Genomic DNA, 22679 nt, shown 5'->3' on the forward strand with positions numbered 1-22679 from the left:
AGCGGAGACGAATAAAGACGACCTGCGACGAGCGGATAAGACAGGCGATGACCTACGACGAGCAGAGACGATCAGGACAGCCTGCTACGAGCGGAGACAAGCAGCGATGACTTGCGATGAGCGGCGACGATATGGCGGCGTGAATCGGCGCGACGAAATGTGGATCGGGCAAGATTCTAGGGTTCGGTTGGGGTTTTTGGTCTAAGCAAATTTGGGTCTGAGTGTTTGAGCGTTTGTCTATGATACTATACATATGAGGGTAATTTTAGAACTGTGGTGCCTAATTAAATTACTATTACCAATACAGTTTTCCTATGCGGATGACTTTTGGGTGCGACTTTTCCCCCGTTAACTTTTGGGTGTAACTTTGTCGCACCCAAAAGTCGAAATGTTTTTACGCGGTATTTTTCCCCCGTTTATATTAATTTTGACCGGTCAGAACATTGGGTAACTTTTGGGTGCAACTTTGTCGCACCCAAAAGTCCAAATGTTTTTACGCGGTATTTTTCCCTGTTTATATTAATTTTGACCGGTCAGAACATTGGGTGCGACAAAGTCGGACCCAAAAGGTCCATTGGGTGCGACTTTGTCGCACCCAAATTATAGATCTGGTTATAAAAAAAATTTAAGTCTTAGCTTATATATCTATCTCTCTCACGCTCTCACTCCCGATTTCTCTAGTCCCCTTCGCCGCCCGAGCTCGCCCGTCGTTCCGCCGCGGTCCGACAGCATCTCCGACCCCGGTAAGACTCATCTCATTCTCTCTCTCTCTCTCTCTCTCTCTCTCTCTCTCTCTCTCTCTCTCTCTATCCTAGTCTCAGTCTCTCACACACTACTACAAATTAACATATTGGGTGCGGAAGAGTATTAGGTGCGACATGTCGCACCTAAAAGTCGCACCTAAGCCCATATTAGGTGCGACATGTCGCACCGGATACTCATCCGGATGACTAAAAATTTCGCTAATGTTTAGTGTTAGTCGGTGCGACAATGTCGCACCTAATATGAATTTGTCGCACTTAATACCTTTAGGTGCGACAAATGTCGCACCCAATGGATTTCAAAGTTAAACTTCCCCGCTGAATCCCTCCGAAATTTTTCGGATATGTGATGTCATATTGGGTGCGACTTAGTCGCACCCAATATGATTATTAGGTGCGACAATGTCTCACCTAATAGTTTTAGGGGTTTTAACCCCGAGCCTCTTCTTCTCTTTCACTCATTCGCTCTATCTCTCTCAGCCAGCCCCGCCCCGCGCTCTCTCTCTCTCTCTCTCAGCCAGCCCCCCCCCCCCCCGGCGGCCGTGACCAGCCTCCCCCGCCCCGCCACCTGGACCAGCCCGCCGCCCGCTCCGATACGTCCCCCCCTCTCTCTCTCTCTTCGTCTCACTGTCTCTCAATCTCACTCTCTATCTCTCTCTCTCAGCCAGCCCCCCCCCCTCGCGCCCCGCCGGCTGTGACCAGCCTCCCCCGCCCCGCGCTCTCTCTCTCTCTCTCTCTCTCTCTCTCTCTCTCTCTCTCTCTCTCTCTCTCTCTCTCAGCCAGCCCCCGCCCCACGTCCCGCCGGCCGTGACTAGCCTCCTTCGCCCCGCCGCCTGGACCAGCCCGCCGCCCGCTCCGGTACGTCCCTCTCTCTCTCTCTCCGTCTCTCAATCTAACTCTCTCTCTCTCTCAGCCAGCCCACCGCCCCACGCCCCGCCGGCCGTGACCAGTCTCCCCCGCCCCACCGCCGCCTACATCTCACTCTCTCTCTCTCTCTCTTTCTATTTTTTTTAATTAAAATAACCTATTAGGTGCGACATGTCGCACCTAATACCTTTAGCGACGGCATATTAGCTGCGACTTTGTCGCACCTAATAAACTATTAGGTGCGACTTTTGAGGTATTTGGTGCGACAATCGTCGCACCGGATGACTATGTTTGTCCTAGTGACATTCTCTCTCTCTAGCTCATTTCTCTCCTCTGCGCGCTCCGATCCTCACTGTGTTGAGCTCCGGTCGGAGCTTCAAAGTCGATGTTGGTCACCCGAGCTCCGCCCCGGTCCGATAGCCACCCCGGTAAGTCCTCCTCTCAATTTTTCTCTCTAAATCTCTCTGTCCTTCTTTTTGTCTCTCTCTCCAGCTCACTCTTTCTCACACTCCCTCTCAGATTTCGGCGGCAAACCTTCACAGCGCCAGTCCGAAATTTCCAGTCCGCGGATGAGGTAACTTTCTCACCTCTTGGCTTACAGCCGTGTGTGTGTGTGTGTGTGTGTGTGTGTGTTGATTCGAGTGCCTTGTAACTTGGTGTTTTTGTTGTTGTGTAATTGTTCGTGTGTGTGTGTATGTGTTGATGCGAATCAGGACAATGTTACTTGGTTTTCCAAAAAGAGCATATCATGGAAGTTGCTTGTCGCTAAAGATTTCAAGTACTAATTTATTGATTAGCATGTAAAGACGCTCAATAGAAACCCTTGCTCTATTTCCTTTTGCTAAACATGTTCATATTGTTGATTCAATGAGGTTTTTTTCCCTTAACCAAAATTGGAATTTGTGATACGTAGATAGTTTAGAGGATTAAAACTCATCAGAACTTGAGGACATAAGTGGATCTTGAGGACATACGTGGACATAACAGTCGTGCGTGTGTTTTTATAAAATCTTATTGATTGTGAATGGTTTAAAGGTTTCTCAAAATTTCAGAACATTTTTTTAGATTCTGACCCTTTTTTGCTTGTGATATTCTTGCTTAATTTTTTTTAACAGGAAGGAAGTTGTTGCAGGGCGATGTTCTTGGCGGGTTGCTTCTGTATAGGTATGAATTTAATTAATTTGTGAACTAATGAAGAACATAAATCAGTATTAACAGACTTGGTTAATTAATAATTTGAGTAAACTAATTAAGCTATTTTGAGATACTAAATACATACCTGAATTAGAGTAGCTATGAAAGATGAATTACTGTGATAATTCAATGGATAAGTTTATGTCCTTAATCTCTTAAGCTTGTGAGCTTGTGACTATCACAAATTTGGATTATATTCAGTTTCAAAACTAGAAGTTTGTGACTATGAATAGCATACCTTGTAAGTGTTTGATGAATGTCCAAAACCTTAAAATTGTCCAATTTTTCCTCCGTTTTTTAACCTTCTTTTCCACGTGAGAAATACAATTGTGCATGTTTGCCTTGTTTACTCTCTTTGTAATGATCTTTTGATACAAACAAACCTGATTTGGCTTGAAACTGTCTACCATGTTGTGATTCAATCAGTGGCATTTCTTTTTTTTTTTTAACGTAAACGTTGGATTTATGAAATGAAATCACTTATGTGTATTATACTTCTAAAGATGTCTAAACGTGTTGTTTAATCTCGTTGACTAAACCAATTAGTTGATTGTGATCTTACCAAATTTCATGGACAGTAAAGAAATTGAACATAAACAAGCTTTTGGGTGAAAATTTTGTAGAACTCATCAACAATGGGAATGGCAAAGAGAGGACTCTGGTTTGCAAAAACAGTCGACCTACGGTGCGTTTGTTTGTGTTTCGTGTCTTCAGATTGTCAAATGTAAGAGATTATTGAATATCTGTTTGTGGCGGTGATATTGGCAGATAGGTCGGTGAGTCTTTGGTGCAGCGAAGTGACTCAGAACGAAGAAGATATTTCGTACATGTTTGACGACGAAGCCACGACCCCTGTTGAGGCCTGCGGGGACTTGGCACTGCAATGAAGGGTGAGACATAGTAGCCATAACTCTGATTAAGAATCTTGAGACTCGACTAGTGTATTGCAGCGTGTCTGACTTTGGTGCACGTTTAAGGCGAGTTATTTCCTTAAAAATTTAGATAAGGTTTGAATCTGATTGAGTTTATTCATAGAGATCTCTTGTTCATATGGATCCGATATTCAATTATTAATTTACGTAGTTTATTTTACGTTTTTATATGATTTGTGGGATTGGATATGATATTAAAAAAGTTTGAGGCTGAGATCTCTTGTTCATACGTATGTTGAGTATGTGTTTCAAAGTTTGAGGCTGAACGTATTTAGTTGCTTTTTATTTTTATAAATAAATTAAGAATCGAAGTCACTTTTAAATCAGGTGACAACTAAAGCACTTTTAAGTCACTTTTAAATAATTACGTTTTTCAAAGATTTAAAGTCACTTTATAATAGAGCGACATCTTAAGCACTATTTCTTATAACCCATAAATGACTATCGCGTGCGAAAAGTCGCACCCAATGGTCATGGCGGGAAAATATCGGGTTTGTCGCACCCAATACTTTTTTACCCACATTTTCCTTGGATTTTGGTGACTTTTTAGTTGCGACTTTAGGTGCGGAAAGTCGCACCTAAATGTCGCACCCGAATGTCAAGATTTTTTGGTGCGACTTTTCGCACCCAAGACTTTTAGGTGCGGACTTTCGGGTGCGGAAAAGCCGCACCCAAAGTCGCACCCAAATGTCTTTTTTGTACTAGTGAATAAGTTGGGCTATTTTCTTAATTAAACTAACTTGAGCTATTTTCTTAAAAAAAAAAGGTGGACTCGTGAGGTAGTGGTCTCTCTCTCTCTCTCTCTCTCTCTCTCTCTCTCTCTATATATATATATATATATCATATTGAAATAAATTATCGTTAAATATTGCATAAAATATCCTATAAAAATATGTATTAAATTCATCAAGAAAAATAAAAAAAAATGTTTTAAATTGTATCCTTCAATTTAAATTAAAGAATAAAGGGTGATTTCGGAACTGTGTTGCCAAATTAAATAACTTGGGCTACTTTCTTAATTAAACTAAAGTTTGACTATTTCTAAAAAAAAAATGGGCACCTGAACTAGTGGTTTAACTCTATATATATAGATATATATTTATATATATAAATATATTATCGTTAAATATTGAATAAAATATCTTATAAAAAACTGTATTAAATTCATCAAGAAAAATAAAAAAATGTTTTAAATTGTATCCTTCAATCTAAAATATTAAAGAATAAAATTAGCTAATTTTGTATAAAAATACTAAGCAAATCTATAAATAAATATATAAATTTTCTTTAAATTAATGAACAACCGACTATATTTTATTGAATTAGCGACTACTAAACGGGTCACCAATTCCTTTATTAAGTCTTAGTATGTTATTTTATTTATTTTTGCTGCAAAGGTGACCTTAGGTATAAGAGCAATGGCAAACCCTCCACAATGGAAAAATCTTCCTCGTTAAACCTAGTATAATTTATCGTAATTTATCGCAATGATCACCATCTATTTATATAGGATGTTTTGACTATGATAGTATGTATAGTATATGATGTAAGAATGATAAATTAAAAGACATGGCACAACAAGTTTGACAGAGTCAAACACAATTTCAAAATCTGTATTAATTATATATGAACACATCTCATTCAGTTCATCGTAGTTTTTCAACTCTAATTTATTGGAACGCTGAAAATCTCGGGCTACATATATTATATGATATTTGAGTCCCTCTCTCCAAATTCTGAAGAAAACAAAAGTTTTTTCTTATTTTATTGAGTTTTTTTTATGTGGATTACAAAGCTTTCATGTTTGGAATTTCAGTGTCAGCTTTTGTGCTGACGTGTCTCTTCGTTCTTGCTTCTTTGGCAAGAGCTCAGAATAGAACTCAAGCCACTACTGATACTGATGAAGGTTCTCTCTCTCTCTCAAAGTTCTTATTTTTTTTTCAAGGGTTTTTATGCAGTAAAGTTCGATTTTTATTTTTATTTTATTTTATTTTTTTGGGTCTTGGCATCGTTGGACTTGGATGTGATAATAAGCAAAGATTACGGAAATCTGACGCTGAATAATTGAAGGAAAAATATCAAAAATATCTTTCGTGTTTAATCGAAATGCGAGATTTATCCTTTCGATTTTTAAAAATATCATACATATCTCTTCAGATTAATATAAATGACATATACATCCCCTAAAAAAATGTTATATTATAAATATCAACTTTTTCGTTTATTTTTTACAAAAAAAAAAAAAAATTGAACTCTAAAAAATACCCGTAATAAAATAATTTTTTATTATCTATTCTATATACAAAAAAATTAAATTACAAAATTTCTTTATAAAAAATTAAGGATTTTTTTTATAAAGAGAGATTTTGATTTTTTTAATGAAATGGTAAATAAATATTTATTCTATTAAGGGTATTTTTCGGAGTTCAATTTTTTTTTTTTTGCAAAAAATAAACGAGAAGGGTGATATTTATAATATAATATTTTTTGAAGGGAGGTATATATCATTTATATTAAATTGGAGATATATGTCTGATATTTCTAGAAATCGAAAGGATAAATCTCGCATTTATTTTCTCATTATTGAACGACTAACTGAGTTTTTGGATCGACAGTTAGTCATTGACTTGGCTATGAATTCATTGACTTTGGTATGAATTCAAAGTGCTCGTACCATGCTTCTTTCCATGACATGCAAAGTCTTCTTGACAATAATTACAAATAGCCCTCAAACCATTTGGAGTTTTGACAAAATGGTTCCATACCTCAGATCTTCTTTTAGGCTTTCTCTTCCCCAAAGTTGTTTGACTACTTTGAGTGTTGTTTGTAGTTTCATCATCTTCCTCGTGATCACTTATTGGAATTGGCTCCAAAAAAGTATCCATTGTAGTCAAAGGTCTGTATTAAGAAATTAAAAATAACAAAAGCAATAATAATTACAAAAAAGTCAATAATAATCTATACACGAGCTTTGGCATAGCTTTACATACACATTAGAGTTTTGGCATAGCCTTACATGCACATTATTTATATAAAAATATATATATAAAGCAGAGGACATACTCTGTTATTTTTACAGTACCGAGGAATACCTATATAATTTTACAAAATTACATGAATGCCACAAATCATTTTTCTCGGTGCAAGTAGAGAGAGTAACCTCTTCGGAGTGAGTTGTTCTGCAGGGTGATTGGGATAAAATAGAATCACGGGCACTCAACAGTCTTGCAAGTGTAAGCTTCCCAATCTTACTGCAAAAATTAAGAGGAGACTTTTGAATAATAAAAATGATAGCCAAAACAACTTACTTACTACTCTATCTTAGACAGTAACTTCCTAAAAAGGGCTATCTCATTATCTATAGTCTCTATGCACCATTTAGGAACTGAAACACAACATATTATATGAAGGATATAGCATCAAAAGACCTCTATAATATGAAGAATAGATTATAAACTGAGAACAGAACATCAAAGACTTTTATTTTCATAATATTATCAGTATAGTATTACTAGCTTACTCTAATTTCTTTGAGCCAATAGATAGTAGAAATACTGTCCAGGCAGTATCGGTGGCGTACTTCAGAGCAAATAGCCTGCAATGCAAAAGTCCCCAAAAATTAGTCAACACAACACACACAAAAAAAATCATACAAAAAGTGAACTCAAATATTTCCTTTCTTTTTTTTTTAAATATGAAAATTGCTTCGTTACTCCACAGTCTCACAGCAAATAACTTGTCGCACAAGGGACGGGTTTCTCCAACAAAATTAAAATCACCAACTCTAGATCTATTCCATAACCACTAAAAAAATAGTATAAAGAGAAGAGAAGCTTTACTATCTCTTGGAGCATCTATGAGTAAATTGTACGAAAGGTCTGCTTTTACACTTATTTTCTGTTTCTGCTACCAAACTTATTTTCACTTTATTAGGACTGCAATAAATCCATGACCAATCCAAATTCAAGTACAATTCCAATAGCTAAAACACTTAATCAAAGAAGGCAAAGCCATAACAAGGGCAGCATATAGTAAATTGACAAAAACATGGAATAAACTAGTAATACATACAACGTGACCAAAATTGTTACTAGTAATACTCACCTTAGAACAGTGTTGAGGTCAGTCGAATCTTGGCAGAATGCAAGTTTTTTTTCTTCTTCTTCTTCTTCTTCTTCTTCTCTCTCTCTCTCTCTATTTCTTTTTTCAGCTGATGTCGGTCAGCCTAGTTTCAGGCTCAAAAAACTTCTATCCAGCAATCTTGATCTGCAAAGTGTTGTATTAATATATCGAAACAAAGCTTAAATACAAAATTGACAGATACAAGTCATCTGTATTTACACACATAATCATGTCAGTTACACACATAATCATGTCAGTCCAATGTAAAACAGATGGTGCACACAGATGACTACAGCCATATCTTCACAAAACAAAACATGCATAAGATGGTACACAGATCAATACATCGAACACATAGAGGTCAATTTTTTTTACTTATAGAGAGAGAGATATGCAAAGTTTCAATTAACAAGAGAAAATCGAGCAGAGTTTTTGGTGTTTGAAAAAACTAAAACAAAAAAAGAGTTCGATTTGATATCAAAATTCAAAACAATATTCATAATCAATTCAGCAATATTCATAACAGATTCGTAAGAAATCTCAGATTCAAAACAATATTCATAAACAGATTCAAATTGTATAAAATACCCAAGAAAATAAAGGCTAAAATTCAGCGGAGTGAATACAACAATTCCCCTGGTATTTTCGGGTTGCTTCATAAACAGATTCAAATTGTATAAAATACCCAAGTTTTCAAATTGTATTCATAATCAATTCAGCAATATTCAGCAACTCACTAACCACACAGGCTCAAATTGTAGCGACTGTGAACCCTCGTACGATACGAACAGAGGTCGATCAAATACCCCTAGGTCAGACGAGAGGGATGGCAAAAAAATTTATATGGTATCGAAGTCGAACTATCGATCAAATATATAGTGAAGAGAGGTACTGAATTAGGGCTTACCTCGGGTTGGGTCGGTGTGACCCGCGATTTTGGCGACGAGAGCCGAATCCGTCCGACGAAGGCCTTCGGCTCGGTTCGGTGCAATCCGAAACTGATCGGGTCTTCGTGGGTCGACTTCGTCGGATCAGCGGAGTGAGTTGGAGGGCCGGTTTACTCGGTTCGTCGGTTTCGGGTCACAGTCCTAAGAGAAAGGAAAGTGAAGAAAAAAAAAAACAAAAACAAAAACCTTTTCTTGAATTATTCTTTATCTTAGAAATGTTCCTAAAAAGCATGTCTTATAGCTAAATAAGAAACTTTACAAGGACCAAAACATGCTATATAAAACCATTTAGGCCTAATCGAGTACACTTGCGAAATCAAAGGGAAAACGATCATATTTTTTTATAAATCGATGACCAAGAAATAGTAGAACATGAGAAGATATAAGAACCTGCGAATCTAAGCAATACGGGAAAACCACAGGCAGAGGACAGAAATTCACTACGTCATCGATCAATTTTAGTCATCATAAGGGTTTAGTCATCGATCAATTTTAGTCATCATAAGGGTTTAATCAATTTCCATTGAATTGAAATCATCATTTGTGCTTCGATTTCGACTCTTAGTAGCTCATGAATATGTGGGCATTGCAGTGAGAGCTTTAAATGCAATATTTGGACAATGGGGAATAAAAGCCAACACGGAACAATGGAACACGACCGGAGATCCATGCAGTGGCTCCGCAATAGACGACGCCGCGGACTTCAACGACCCCCAATTCAACCCTTTCATCAAATGCGATTGCTCTTTCAGCAACAGATCTCTTTGCCACATCACTCAGTTGTAAGTTTTGTTGATTTGACTGACGTGTACTTTTAATCGCTTCTGAATTTCATGAACTGATGTTGTTTTCGTTGTAACTCTGTCACAATCATCAATAATCAAGCTATAACCAAACAAAACCAATCAATTCCTCAGAAATCATCACGAAATCCAAATCCCCAAAATTATGAATCATATTTAAGTTGAATAATTGAATTCAATTCCTCGTCGCACTACTATGTAAACGACGAGGTTTCTAAATAATGATTAATAATTGAATAACTCATATTTAAGTTTTAAACATCATGACAAGACAAGAGCTGTTGATGATCCGTTTTTCCTTCCTTTCTTCGCACTAAAATAAAGCCAATTTGGCAATTTGACATCGTTGCCAAGATCTGAAAGAGCGCAATTTTTTTTTTTTTTTTTTTTTAATATTTATAATGGTGATAAATTGGAAAACAGTTACGTACAAGTACAACCAGTCTTGGTTTATCTTTGATTAATTAGTATTCATGTGTTAGTTGTACATATATGATTAATCTTATCCGTCAACAATCAACATAAGTGCCAGCATCAAAATCATATTCAATAATCTGCAAAGTCAATATTTACATGTAACAGTTTTTTCTCAATTAATTTCCAAGTCAACATAAGTGACTCAAATAATATAATATATTATAATACATTGAAGCATACGACTGTAGACAAACGACAAATATTGTATGGCTGAGGGCGTTTGCATGTGTATGTACGCAATAATTATTATTCACTAATTATAACGTTTTTTTTTTGTTTGAACAAGTGTATTTTTTTAAAGTTTTGACACTTTCTAAATAAAGTCAAATTAGTATGCCGTTAATATTTTCATTTAAAATTTATGGTTCACAATCGCGCGCTAAATGAAATACGCATAACGCCATGTACATGACGTGAGGCAGAATAAATACATGTGAATGTATTATATATAATTGAAAAAGGTCATCTAGTGGCCAAAAGAATGCATTGAGATCGACAATGACACATGTCACACAAGTCTTTTTGTCTAGGAAAGTCGTTAATTCCCAATCCCACCACTAAAAGAAATAATAAAAGCTATATCTTTTTCTTTTAAAAAAAGTCTATAGAAAATATTAAATTATTGAAAATCATCAATATTATTAGTGATATCATCATCATTGTCGTCGTAGCGTTGTTTTTATTTATTTATTTATTTAAGATTATTTATATATCAAAGAGATCAAGTATGAACAAGTTACAGGAAAATGAGTTTTTTATTTGTATATTTATTATTTATTTATCTTTACATAAAAATGGTGTACACCCACTTATATTGAACATTTTAACCATAAATTACAAAGGAAATATTTTATACCTTAATAATAAAAGACATTTTGTACCAATTGAATTCATGAAGTCCCACTTAAGTTAAGTTCTTCTTGTTAAACTGTAAATTTCATGAAGCTTATTAGTAGACTTTGTATGTAGTATTCAAATTTGAGATTTTTTTTTTGGTATGGAATGCCTGAGCAAGGCCGTTCGTTTGATATTGCCAACTAGCAGAGATAAAGAGGATTTTAAAAGATCAAGATTCTTGAAATCGGGAATGATAGTTATATCTAGTATGCGGTGGAGAATGTCAAGTTTTTCGTGGTGGCGCATATAATGCATTGAGGTTCCTTCAATCCTAAACATAAATTTTGGAAAAGCGATCAACTTTGAACATCGGGGAATTAGTCAATCCGTTCTATACTGCAATCTATATTAGGAGAGAAGATTGGTTAGGAGCGCTGCATGTTTTTTCATCAATGATGGGCATTTGTAGTTCTTTTGATTCTATTAGTTTCATTTGAAATAAGAGGATCTTAAATTTGGTGACCCTCGAACTTTATAATAAATAGATATTGTAATTTTAAGTTCTCGAACATTGTTATTTGGAGAAGTTTGACTCTTTGTGTGGGTTAGTTCATATTAAAAAAAGTTTAAAAAATAAAATAATAACCGAGATAAAGTTTCCTTTAAAAATTATATAATATAATAAACTATCTCTCGTTTTAATTTTTTATTTATTTTAGTTTTGAATGAACTTTATTTGTTTATTATTCTAATGGGTAATTTGGTTAAATAGACGATTTAAAGTTTAATATTTGTAAAATAATCAAGATTTATCTAGAATTAGAAAAACATGGAAAAAAATGCGAAGTAATTCAGTTTCAAAAATAAAAAATTAATCTTAGGATTAATATTTTTGAAAGTAATAAATTACTTATAATAATTATAATTTTTTTTAATTTTAGTGTAAATTGTTTTTAATTTCAAATGGTTATTTTGTACCATTTTTCTTATTTTGGTTTGTTAGAAAAAAAAATGTATTGACAGTTGAGACAAGCAACTTGGACAGTCAAATTAATGAAATTAAATAATAAGACACATCAAGTTTGACCGATTCAAAGCAGGCTTTAAAGCCTATATACGCGAGCGCAAAGCAAAAAGAAACTAGTTCTCATATATTATTAAATTATATTATATATATATATATATAAAGTAAAAGAACTTATTTTTTTAAAACATAAATAAAAAAGATTGAATTTTAATGTTCATTTATATCGATTTTTTTTATCAAAAAAATAAAAATATCTTTTAAAAAATTTAAATATTTTTTTTAATTTAAATATTTTTATACATTTTATCATCCAAATTAAAATATATTAATTATTGGGGCTCGCAGTCATATATAGAAGAGAATATAACATATACTTTACATCCGTACTTTTCAACTCTCGGGTGGTGTTGACATTTTTTTGTTTGGAAGACTTATTTTTGGGCTACATATTTGACTTTTGGGTCTCTCATTCCAAAATCTGGAAAAAAGAAAAAACTTTATCTCATCATTGAGATTTTATACGGTTGAACTTCAAAGCTTAAAGTTCATGTCTGGAATTTCATCACGGTCAGCTTTTGTGCTGACGTGTCTTATTGTTCTTGCTTCTTCGGCAAGAGCTCAGAATGGAACTCAATCCACTACTGATCCTAATGAAGGTTCTCTCAGATAAAAGCTCATATTTTTTTTAATTTTTTATATTACTAAATATAAGGCTGTGTATCTGGGCATTGCTGGGTGTGATAATTCAAGGTAGATTTTGGAAATTTGAGCTTTATTCACGACTAACTGAGTTTTTTGATAAAAAAGAAAATACAAAAAATTATGTATTTTTTGTTAGTCTCTACCATATTTGTTGTTGAAAACTTGAAAAAAAAAATTGAATTGTTTCTTGACTCATAAATGTCCCTAAATAGCTTGTCTTAACGCTTAACAAGACCAAAAATGCTATGCAAAGAGCATTTAGGCCTAACTCAGAACATATGCGAAATCGAAGGCAAAATATCATATTATTAGCTCTTGAAATTTATTATACAAAAAATCTATTTGTGTGCAGTGAGAGCTTTGAATGCAATATTTGGACAATGGGGAATAAAAGCCATCACGGAACAATGGAACACGACCGGAGATCCGTGCAGCGGCGCCGCCATAGACAATACCATAGAATTCGACAATGACCGTTTCAACCCTTTCATCAAATGCGATTGCACTATCAGCACCAGATCTCTCTGTCACATCACTCAGCTGTAACCACTCACAACAACCAAACCAAAAAAGATAGTATATTTTTTTTGTTTTGACCTGTGTCATAACTTGAATTTAATTGTTATAATCTGTTACAGGAAAGTGTATGCAACGGATGTATCGGGTCCGATTCCAGACGAGATTTGGAATCTGACCTTCCTCTTCAATCTGTACGTGGTTCATCTTTGCCTATTTTTTTTATTATCATCTCTGTGTTTGACCTACTGGATGGAAATTCGGCCTCTCCTTCTCATTTCAGGGATTTGCGCCAGAATTTCTTGACCGGCCCGCTCTCTCCTTCCATTGGAAATCTCGTTCGAATGCAGTATATGTAAGTCTTTACATATATAGTGAATGAACTGTTAACTAAGACCTTTATATAATGACAAGACTATTTGGATTTCCTTTGTTGAACATTCTATAGGAGCCTTGGTACAAACGCATTGTGGGGTGAAGTACCGAAAGAACTCGGACTACTTACTGAATTGTTGATTTTGTAAGTCTCGAAAGAGCACTGTCAAATCGAATATCAATCTCAATGACTCAAAAAAATAATTTTCTCATCACCCGTTATCTGAACTTTGACCGTATATATATATCTGTCTTTATCTATATGTACAGGTCATTCTCGTCAAACAATTTCTCTGGTCCTCTTCCATCCGAGCTAGGGAAATTGTCGAAATTGCAACAGCTGTAAGTTCATCAAAACGAGCTTTGTGATTGTACTATCGAATAAAGTAACTTGACAAACAAGAAATGCATTTTATTTACTTTGGCAGTTACATCGACAGCGCTGGAGTCAGAGGAGAGATTCCTCCGACATTCGCAAATCTTCGAAACCTCCAGAGAGTGTAAAAACACAAAAAGAAAAAACTTTGTCTCCACAAACATAAATTTGTATGACTAGAGACTTAATAAAGTATCATTTTTACGGGGAAATATTTGTACTTTTTTATGCAGATGGGCATCTGACAATGAATTGACGGGAAGGATACCGAGCTTCATAGGAAATTGGTCACAGCTTTCAGTCTTGTAAGACTAACTCAACACAATTTTTTCTCCTTTCTTCGTCTTTATTCGTTACTCATTTTTTTAATATGATTTAATTATTATTTTTGCAGGAGGTTCCAAGGAAACGCTTTCGAAGGTCCAATACCGTCGACGTTTTCGAATCTGACTTCCCTGGAAGAGCTGTGAGCAATTCCTCCGATAAATTCAGTTACATTCTCATCCATATATAGATTCGCAAGGCTAACAAATATTTTTTGTGCTTGTGTAAATTTCTGCAGGCGACTAAGTGACATATCTAATATGACTACTTCCTCTCTTGACTTTCTCAAGAATATGAAATCCCTTACTATTCTGTAAGTACTTTTTTTTTCTTCATCTTCCTCTTGAAATTGACAACTCCGTGATGTAACTGCAGAGAACTGAGGAACAACAATATATCGGCTATAATCCCATTGAACATCGGCGACTTCCAATCTCTGCAACAACTGTAAGTTTTGGTTACTTGCATCGTACTCTTTCCTTTTTTTTCCCTTGTATTCTTATTCAGTGATTTATACCTTTTTATTTTCTTCTCTATAAAATAAAATTATATAAATTACAGGGATTTGAGCTTCAACAGATTACGTGGGCAGATTCCGGACTCTCTTTTCAGCATGACTTCACTCTCATCTCTGTAATACATCATGTCTCTTTCTATCATCACATATTAAACTTGTTTAAGCAGTAATTCTTAATTCTATCTTAAATCAGGTTTCTAGGCAACAATAGCTTAAACGGCACGATTCCTCAGCAAAAGAGCTCGTCTCTTCTTACAATGTAATCTAATATATATATATATATATATATATATATATATATATATATATATATATATATATATCATCCTAATTTAGTATTAGAGGAGCGTCTGAGTCAGCAAAGCCATGTGGCAATGAGAGTCCCACATCAGCCAATCAGCTAAGGACAAGTGTAGAGTTAGTTGAGATTGATAACTGAATTCAGTTATACAATTGTAACGCTTGTACTTTATATTTATACAATGAACCTAGACAAAGAAAGCTAATGAGAATTCATACTGATCAGAGAAGATTTTCTCTCTAGATCCAAACACATCTTCTTCTTTTCTTATCTTTTAGTAACCCTGAAAATGTAAAAGACTAATAAATTTAATCATTGTGAAATATTTTTTTGCGGTTTCAGAGATCTGTCGTACAACAATCTAGTTGGGGATATTCCTTCCTGGGCCAACACCACCAATCTTCATCTGTATGTCTAATTTAGTACTTTTTTTTTTTTTTCATTTTTTAGTATTCTGTAATATTGTCCACGCTCGTATAATATCTGAAGCTTGGATTAACTACTTAAGATGTGTTTCTTTCTTTAATGCAGTAACTTGGTCAGCAATAACTTTACTTTAGGAACTTCAGCGAACCAGTGAGCTTTATTTATTTATTTAGTTTTTTTTTTGCAAATTTCAGTTATTTTTATTGATAAAGAGCTTTTATGTGATACCCAACTTTGTTTTGTGTCCTGGTTTTAGGAGAATTTTCTCAAGCCTGAAATGCCTTCAAAAGAACTTTCCTTGCCATCGAGGCGCTCCCAGATGTAAGTACACATGATAATGGAAAGATATCAAGGAGGTTTTGTGGTTTAGGCTTTTTAGCATACTAGTTTTAGCATCGCGCTACGCGCGAATGATTTTAGCATATTATAAATGATAATAGCAAGTAAAATTTGTAGAGGTTAATTTGTGTTATCAAGATTTGTAAACAATAGGCACAAAAAAAACCGGCACCTAAGAAAAAACCCTTAAAAATCAATGTAAAAAATTTATTTTGTACATTGATTAAACTTTCATGGGTAAATATTTACATAATCGAACCTCAGTGGTTCGATTATTAAAATACATAATCCATAACCAACTAATTAATTTCACATTTTTATTCATTTTTAAATCTATAAACAACTAATTAATTTCACATTTTTATTCATTTTTAAATCTATAACCAATTAATCAATGTCACATTTTTATTCATTTCTAACAAAAATTAAATCCAATTTCAATTTCAATCCATAACCAATTAATTAATTCCACATAAACTACCTAATTTTCGTTAAACTAATTCATTAATTTAAGTTTGTTACCTTTAGAGAATCGGTCGAAATTGGATGCGAATTAAACGACAAACTATATCGATCTCCTAGCGTCGAGGCCAACTACACAAAATTAACCAATTTTAAATTTTCTAATCGTAATTAACAAAATTACATTTCTTAATTTATTAATCTCTAATCTACTATACTTATATACATAATTATATACTAAATTATATCCTAAATACTTATATCCTAAATAATACTTATATCCTATATAATTATATCTTAAATAATACTTATATACTAAATTATGTGAATATATAAAATATATCTTATATATATACATATATAAAAACTTACCGGCGGTGGATGAAGAGCCGTGCATGGGCGGAGGAAGAGGCGGACCGGGAGGACGAGATGGACTTCGGCGTCAGAGGCGGAACGGCGGAGGACGGCGACGAGCTTCGGAGAAACAAATCTGAGGAGAGAGAGAAAGACATGAGGAGAGAGAGATGTGAGGAGAGAGAGACATGAGGAGAGAGCGACTTACCGGAGTCTCGGGACGGCGGAGGACGGAGGGTCGTCGGAGGGGAATTGGTTTTTCGGAGAAATAGGGAGCCAGATCTGAGTTTTTTTTTTTTTGAAATGGAAGGAAATTGGGGAATTGGTTACGCGACCTGGTATTTAAAGACATTTAACGACGATTAAATCTTCGCTAAATGGTTAAATTTCGTCGCTAAATGAACTTACCTTTTCAGGCATTTAGCGACAATTTAATCGTCGCTACTAGTTTTTAAACATTTAGCGACGATTAAATCGTCGCTAAATCATTTCGTTTAAATTAAATTGGGGGGATTTTTCCCTCTTTAAATTTCGTTAAAATTTGAAATTAATTCGATATTAATTCCAAACTATTAGCGACGATAATATCGTCGCTAATTGTTTTCCCGCGAATTTAGCGATGAATATAAATAATTAGCGACGAAATTATCGTCGCTAATTATCTTTGCCGCCAAACTTTAGAAGTTTTGGCACCAAATAATTAGCGACGATTAATTCTTCGCTTAAAGGGTAATTAGCGACGATAAATTAGCGACGAATTTATCGTCGCTAAATGTCATATTTCTAGTAGTGAATAAGAGTTGCGTTCGCTTTCAAATTAAATATGGAGACACATATAAGGTGAAGGGAAATAAATATGAAAGAGAAAAAGAAAGAGAATTTAATAAAGAAAATACAAAACTAACATACACTCAAAAGAATGTATGTTATTGATATAGGATGCGTTTGGTTGGGATTAAAAAGCCTTGTTTTTGTTTTTAGAAAAAACTAAACTGTTTATACGGTGTTTGACAAAACTGTTATTACAAAAAATTTCAAAAACGTTTTTAGATTTTGTACATGAGATGGAAAAGTTAGGATTCTTAGCTTTTATAAAAAGTGTTTTTAAGTTTGCTATATAAATTACTGTAATATCCTCGTATAAAATATTATTTATATATATGTATATAAATAAGCATATTAATAATTATTAAGAACATATCTATTTTAGTTTTTTTACTATAATATATTTATTTTACCAAACGCTAAATCAGATTCTGTTACCAGCAACAACTGTTTTATAAACAGTTTACCAAACACTTTGTCATTTTTTTTAAAAAGCACTTTTTTTTAAAAACAAAGCTATGTTAAACGGGGCCATAATATGATTATAAAATACATAAAAAAAATTATACAAAATATATTGATGAGAGAGAGAGAGGAAAAAAACAATATACAGGAAAAAAAATTTACAAAATAGATTGGAAAAAAAACTTTAAAAAAAAACTAATGAAATATGGAGACACATATAAGGTGGAGGGAAATACATATCAAAGAGAAAAAGAAAGAGAATTTAATGAAGAAAATATAAATAACATACACTCAAAATAATGTATGTTAATGATATAGTATAATATAACATCAATAATTATGATTATAAAATACATAAAAAAAATTATACAAAATATATTGATGAGAGAGAGATAAAAAAACAATATGCATAAAAAAAAGATAAAAAAAACCCAACGAAAGACAAAGGAAAAAGAAAAAGAAAAAGAAAACCGAAAAGGCACAGGAAAAAAAAAAAGCCACCACGTGTCGCCTCCTGGCGACGCCACGTGGCGGCATGAGGATAAAAGTTGAGGGAGAGGTTGCATTTATTATCTATGTTATAGATATAGTCCCTGAACGGCTGAACTATTAGACAAATGACAGTTTAGTCACTGAACTATTTTTTATAGCAAAATGGTCCTCAAACTATTGATTTTATAGCATTTTAGTCTTTTTCTAAAAACATCAAAATTTTCAGATGAAATTCCACACCTAAAGTCAAAACAATTTTTAGAACTATAAGCTACTTTTTATCTTCATTTTAGAGTAAGATTTTGTTAAAATAATAAGCTACTGATTTTAAAGAATTCTATTTTTAAATCCGTAAATATGTTCAGTTATAAATCCGTAAATATTTATTGTATTTTATTTATTTATGGAAGTACAAAACCCTACAAAATCAATAGCTTGAGGACCGTTTTGCTTCAAAAGTTAGTTTAGGGACCTAAAATCTAGTCGCAAAATATTTCATCGACTTATAAGATTATATGCTTACATATTTGTGTATTGGAATTCAGTTGCCAGGTTTGGAGTCAACGCTGGTGGTCCTCCAATCACGTCGTCTGATAATATTCTGTACGAAGCGGATAATGAGACGCTTGGTCCGGCTTCGAATTCCGTTTCCAGCTCCGAGATATGGGGTGTCAGCAACGTCGGGCTTTTCTCCGGAAACTCCAATGTCAGTTACACGGATTTCACGTCTTCCCAGTTCGCGACTTCCTTGGATCCTGAGCTGTTTCAGACGACGAGGGTCTCAGCTTCGTCACTGAGATATTACGGCCTCGGCCTCGAGAACGGAAACTACACCGTGAATCTCCAGTTCGCCGAGATAGATATCGAAAACGGTCGCACGTGGAGAAGTGTCGGCCGGCGAGTCTTTGATGTTTATGTCCAGGTATACAAAATTTAGTAATACAATCTGAGATGTACGAAAACCGAATCCCATTTCTCACTGTTAGTGTATGAACCGCAGGGAAGGCTTGTTTTGAAGGACTTCGACATTAGGAAAAAGGCCGGCGGGTCATCGTTCCGGGTTGTCAGGCAACCTTTTGAAGGCGTGACTGTTTCGGAGAATTACCTCGAAGTTCATCTTTTTTGGGCCGGAAAAGGAACTTGTTGTGTTCCGGCTCAAGGAACATATGGGCCTTCGATATCAGCTATTAGTGCCACGCCAGGTGATGAAGTTTACTAAGCGTCAGTGTGTTAATTGCAGTTTGACGTTAATCCGTTCTATGCTCCGCTCACTAGTGAGGTTTTGATACAGAATTCAATCCGACTGTGAACAACAATGCTGCAGCGCCGAGCAAGGACTATTTTTCAGGATTGGTTACAGGGTTAGTCGTTGGTTTTTCCGTTTTAATCCTTGCAGGTCTATACGCGATTTTCATTATCGTCCGAAGAAGAAGGAGAGCTCAAATGTACTACGATGAAGGTGATTATTTTTCTGCATTGTTAAGCTATAGCCTGACTAATTAAACGAAAAAGGAAAAAAATGGAAATATCAGAATTGGCAAAAAAAAAAAGAAGAATAAAAAAAAGGAAAAGATTAGAATTGGCCATACAATGACTGTTGGTTGACAATTCGCAGAGTTCTTGGGAATGGATATAAAACCATTCACTTTCAGCCACTCTGAGCTGAGGACGGCCACAAATGATTTTGATTCTGATAATAAGTTGGGAGAAGGTGGATTTGGGTCTGTATACAAGGTTTGATTCACTCATCTTCATTATACCTTGCAGGCTAAGAAACCTATTTCATTAGGTTTTAAATGCAAAGTTTCAATATTTCCTTAACCAATTCGATTTTTTCTTTCTTTCTAATTTCAGGGAACACTTGAAGATGGAAGAGTTATTGCAGTGAAGCAATTGTCTCTGGCTTCCAGCCAAGGAAAGAGTCAATTTGTGACTGAAATCGCTACAATATCTGCCGTACAACATCGTAATTTGGTGAAGTTGTACGGTTGTTGCCTTGAGGGAGATAAAAGACTTCTTGTTTATGAGTTTCTCGAGAACAAAAGTCTCGATCAAGTACTATTTGGTACGAGAATAATTTCCATAAAAAAATATTAAATCACCTGTAAAGTAAGTATAGTGATATTATATATTTGTAATTGTAATACTACAGGAAAGCACAAGTTGAGACTCGATTGGCTGACCCGTTTTGAGATTTGCTTGGGCGTAGCGAGAGGTTTGACTTATCTTCACGAGGAATCACGAATGAGAATCATACACAGAGATGTCAAGTCCAGCAACATCCTTCTCGACTCAAATCTCGTCCCGAAAATATCGGATTTTGGTTTGGCCAAACTTTACGACGACAAAATGACTCACATGAGCACTCGTGTAGCTGGAACAATGTACGATACTCAATTTACCTTAGCCTTCCTTTCCAAAGCATTGATTTTTTTATGAAACAATTCCTTTATCAATTTATATACTTTGATTTCAGCGGATATCTTGCACCAGAATACGCAATGCGAGGCTATCTTACCGAGAAGACAGATATCTTTGCCTTTGGCGTTGTGGTTCTAGAGATCATTAGTGGCCGGCCAAATTCAGACTCTAACTTGGATGAAGAAAAAATGTACCTTCTTGAATGGGTAAGAAAAAATAAGTCAATTTTTTAGGCACTTTTGAATTTTTTTTAATGACACGTGAACGATGGAAATGCGGTTGTTAAGATTCTAATCGGTAATGCAAGGATTTGTTGGGTTCCTTTTAACTGTTCAACATGGGATCTTTAACATATGACAAGTCTCATCATGCATTTTAATTCATTAATATCCTAAGTTCTCTTGGCCGCTGCTAGGCTTGGAATCTACGCGAACAAGGTCGCGAGCTCGAAGTTGTGGACCCGGAACTTTCCGATTTCGACGAGGATGAAGTGAGAAGAATCATCGGAGTGGCTCTTCTGTGCACGCAGACGTCTCCTAACGCGCGTCCCTCGATGTCGAGAGTGGTGGCGATGATCTCCGGCGACGCTGATGTCAGCACAGATATTTCGAGGCCTGGTTACTTGACTGACTGGAAGTACAACGATATGAGTACGTTTATGACCGAGTCGAGCTTCCACGATTCGTCTGCGAGTACAAGCATTGTGGCCAAGGCTGCGTCGAACCCGCCTCCCGGTGAGACCGCTCTGCCACTTCTTCGGGACAGTATCACCGAGGAAATGTGAAAATCGGGTCTCTTTTCCGTGAATGAAGGTATGTTTGTAACATGTATTGCAACACTGCTTTTTAGTCCCTGATTTGTAGCATTATCATTGTGTGATTGTATGATGAATAGTTGAGGAGATTCTCTGAAGAGTAATTTGTAATGTGTTACTGATTTATGCAAAGGGCTCTTATGGAAGAACACTCCCTGGCCTGCCCACACCAGAGCTCTCATGTGTTTTCATTTTCTGGCAAAAGACGGCTCTTATTGTAATTAAGCTTAGAAATCGTCAACAATTTATAATAATCATGAATTTGACGACCAAATATTTTCTCCATCAATTTTATGACTGAATGCTTCCAAGTCACTACTTATTAAAGCACGATTTGTGTGAAAAACGTATCTGTTGTGCAAATCACCTGCTAAACATAATTTATTATATATATATATATATATATATATATATATATTATAATAAATTTTCAATGATTTTTGTTCCGATTATTTTGAGAGAGATTTGCATCAAAGTCACAAACTCGGCTCCAAATTACACATGAGTCACGACGAAAAAAGGTGTTGCATAGATGTCACTTTGATAAAAAAAAATAGGACCAAAATACCCTTACGCAGATTTCAAAGTAGACTCGCAGTTAAATATTTTTTTTTTAAAAAGTAGACTCACAGAAGAAATTACAAAGAGTAGACTCGCAGTCAAATATTTCGAAAAAAATAGACTCACAAAACAAATTACAAAAAGTAGACTCGCAGTCAAATATTTCAAAAAAAAGTAGACTCCTTCACAAATACAAATACATCAACACAGATTCCTTCGTCCTCTTCTTCCCCGATTCCTTCTCGATCTGGCTCCCGAGCCTCGCCGTCGACCACAGCCCTGACGGCCTCGCGTTCTCGTCGCCGTCGCCGGTGGTCTCCGCCGAAACCAGGCTCTTCCTCGCCGACGACGCCGATCGGAGAATCCTCTTCTCGAAACTCTCGATTCATTCTCGATCTGCCTCCCGAGTCTCACCGTCGACCACAGTCCCGACGGCCTCGCG

General features: G+C 35.2%; 1 protein-coding gene across 1 annotated transcript; it reads left to right on the forward strand.

Annotated features, from left to right (window-relative positions):
• Positions 1–12449: 12449 nt before the first annotated feature.
• LOC149383085 (putative LRR receptor-like serine/threonine-protein kinase At1g56140) lies at positions 12450–21895 on the forward strand. Its single transcript, XM_089628429.1, has 23 exons — positions 12450–12623; positions 13022–13211; positions 13308–13379; positions 13469–13540; positions 13831–13902; positions 13989–14060; positions 14170–14241; positions 14331–14402; positions 14499–14573; positions 14636–14707; positions 14822–14893; positions 14971–15036; positions 15421–15486; positions 15610–15654; positions 15761–15825; positions 18987–19363; positions 19442–19643; positions 19733–19900; positions 20057–20175; positions 20296–20506; positions 20594–20825; positions 20918–21068; positions 21278–21895. The coding sequence occupies exons 1-23, from the start codon at positions 12515–12517 to the stop codon at positions 21644–21646; spliced, it is 3021 nt and encodes a 1006-aa protein (XP_089484555.1). The 5' UTR covers positions 12450–12514; the 3' UTR covers positions 21647–21895.
• The last annotated feature ends 784 nt before the right edge of the window (positions 21896–22679 follow it).

Source organism: Urtica dioica, chromosome 10, assembly GCF_054948205.1.
Source record: "Urtica dioica subsp. dioica isolate 48M chromosome 10, U.dioica_male_clone48M_v1_H2, whole genome shotgun sequence".
NCBI classification, from domain to species: domain Eukaryota; kingdom Viridiplantae; phylum Streptophyta; class Magnoliopsida; order Rosales; family Urticaceae; genus Urtica; species Urtica dioica.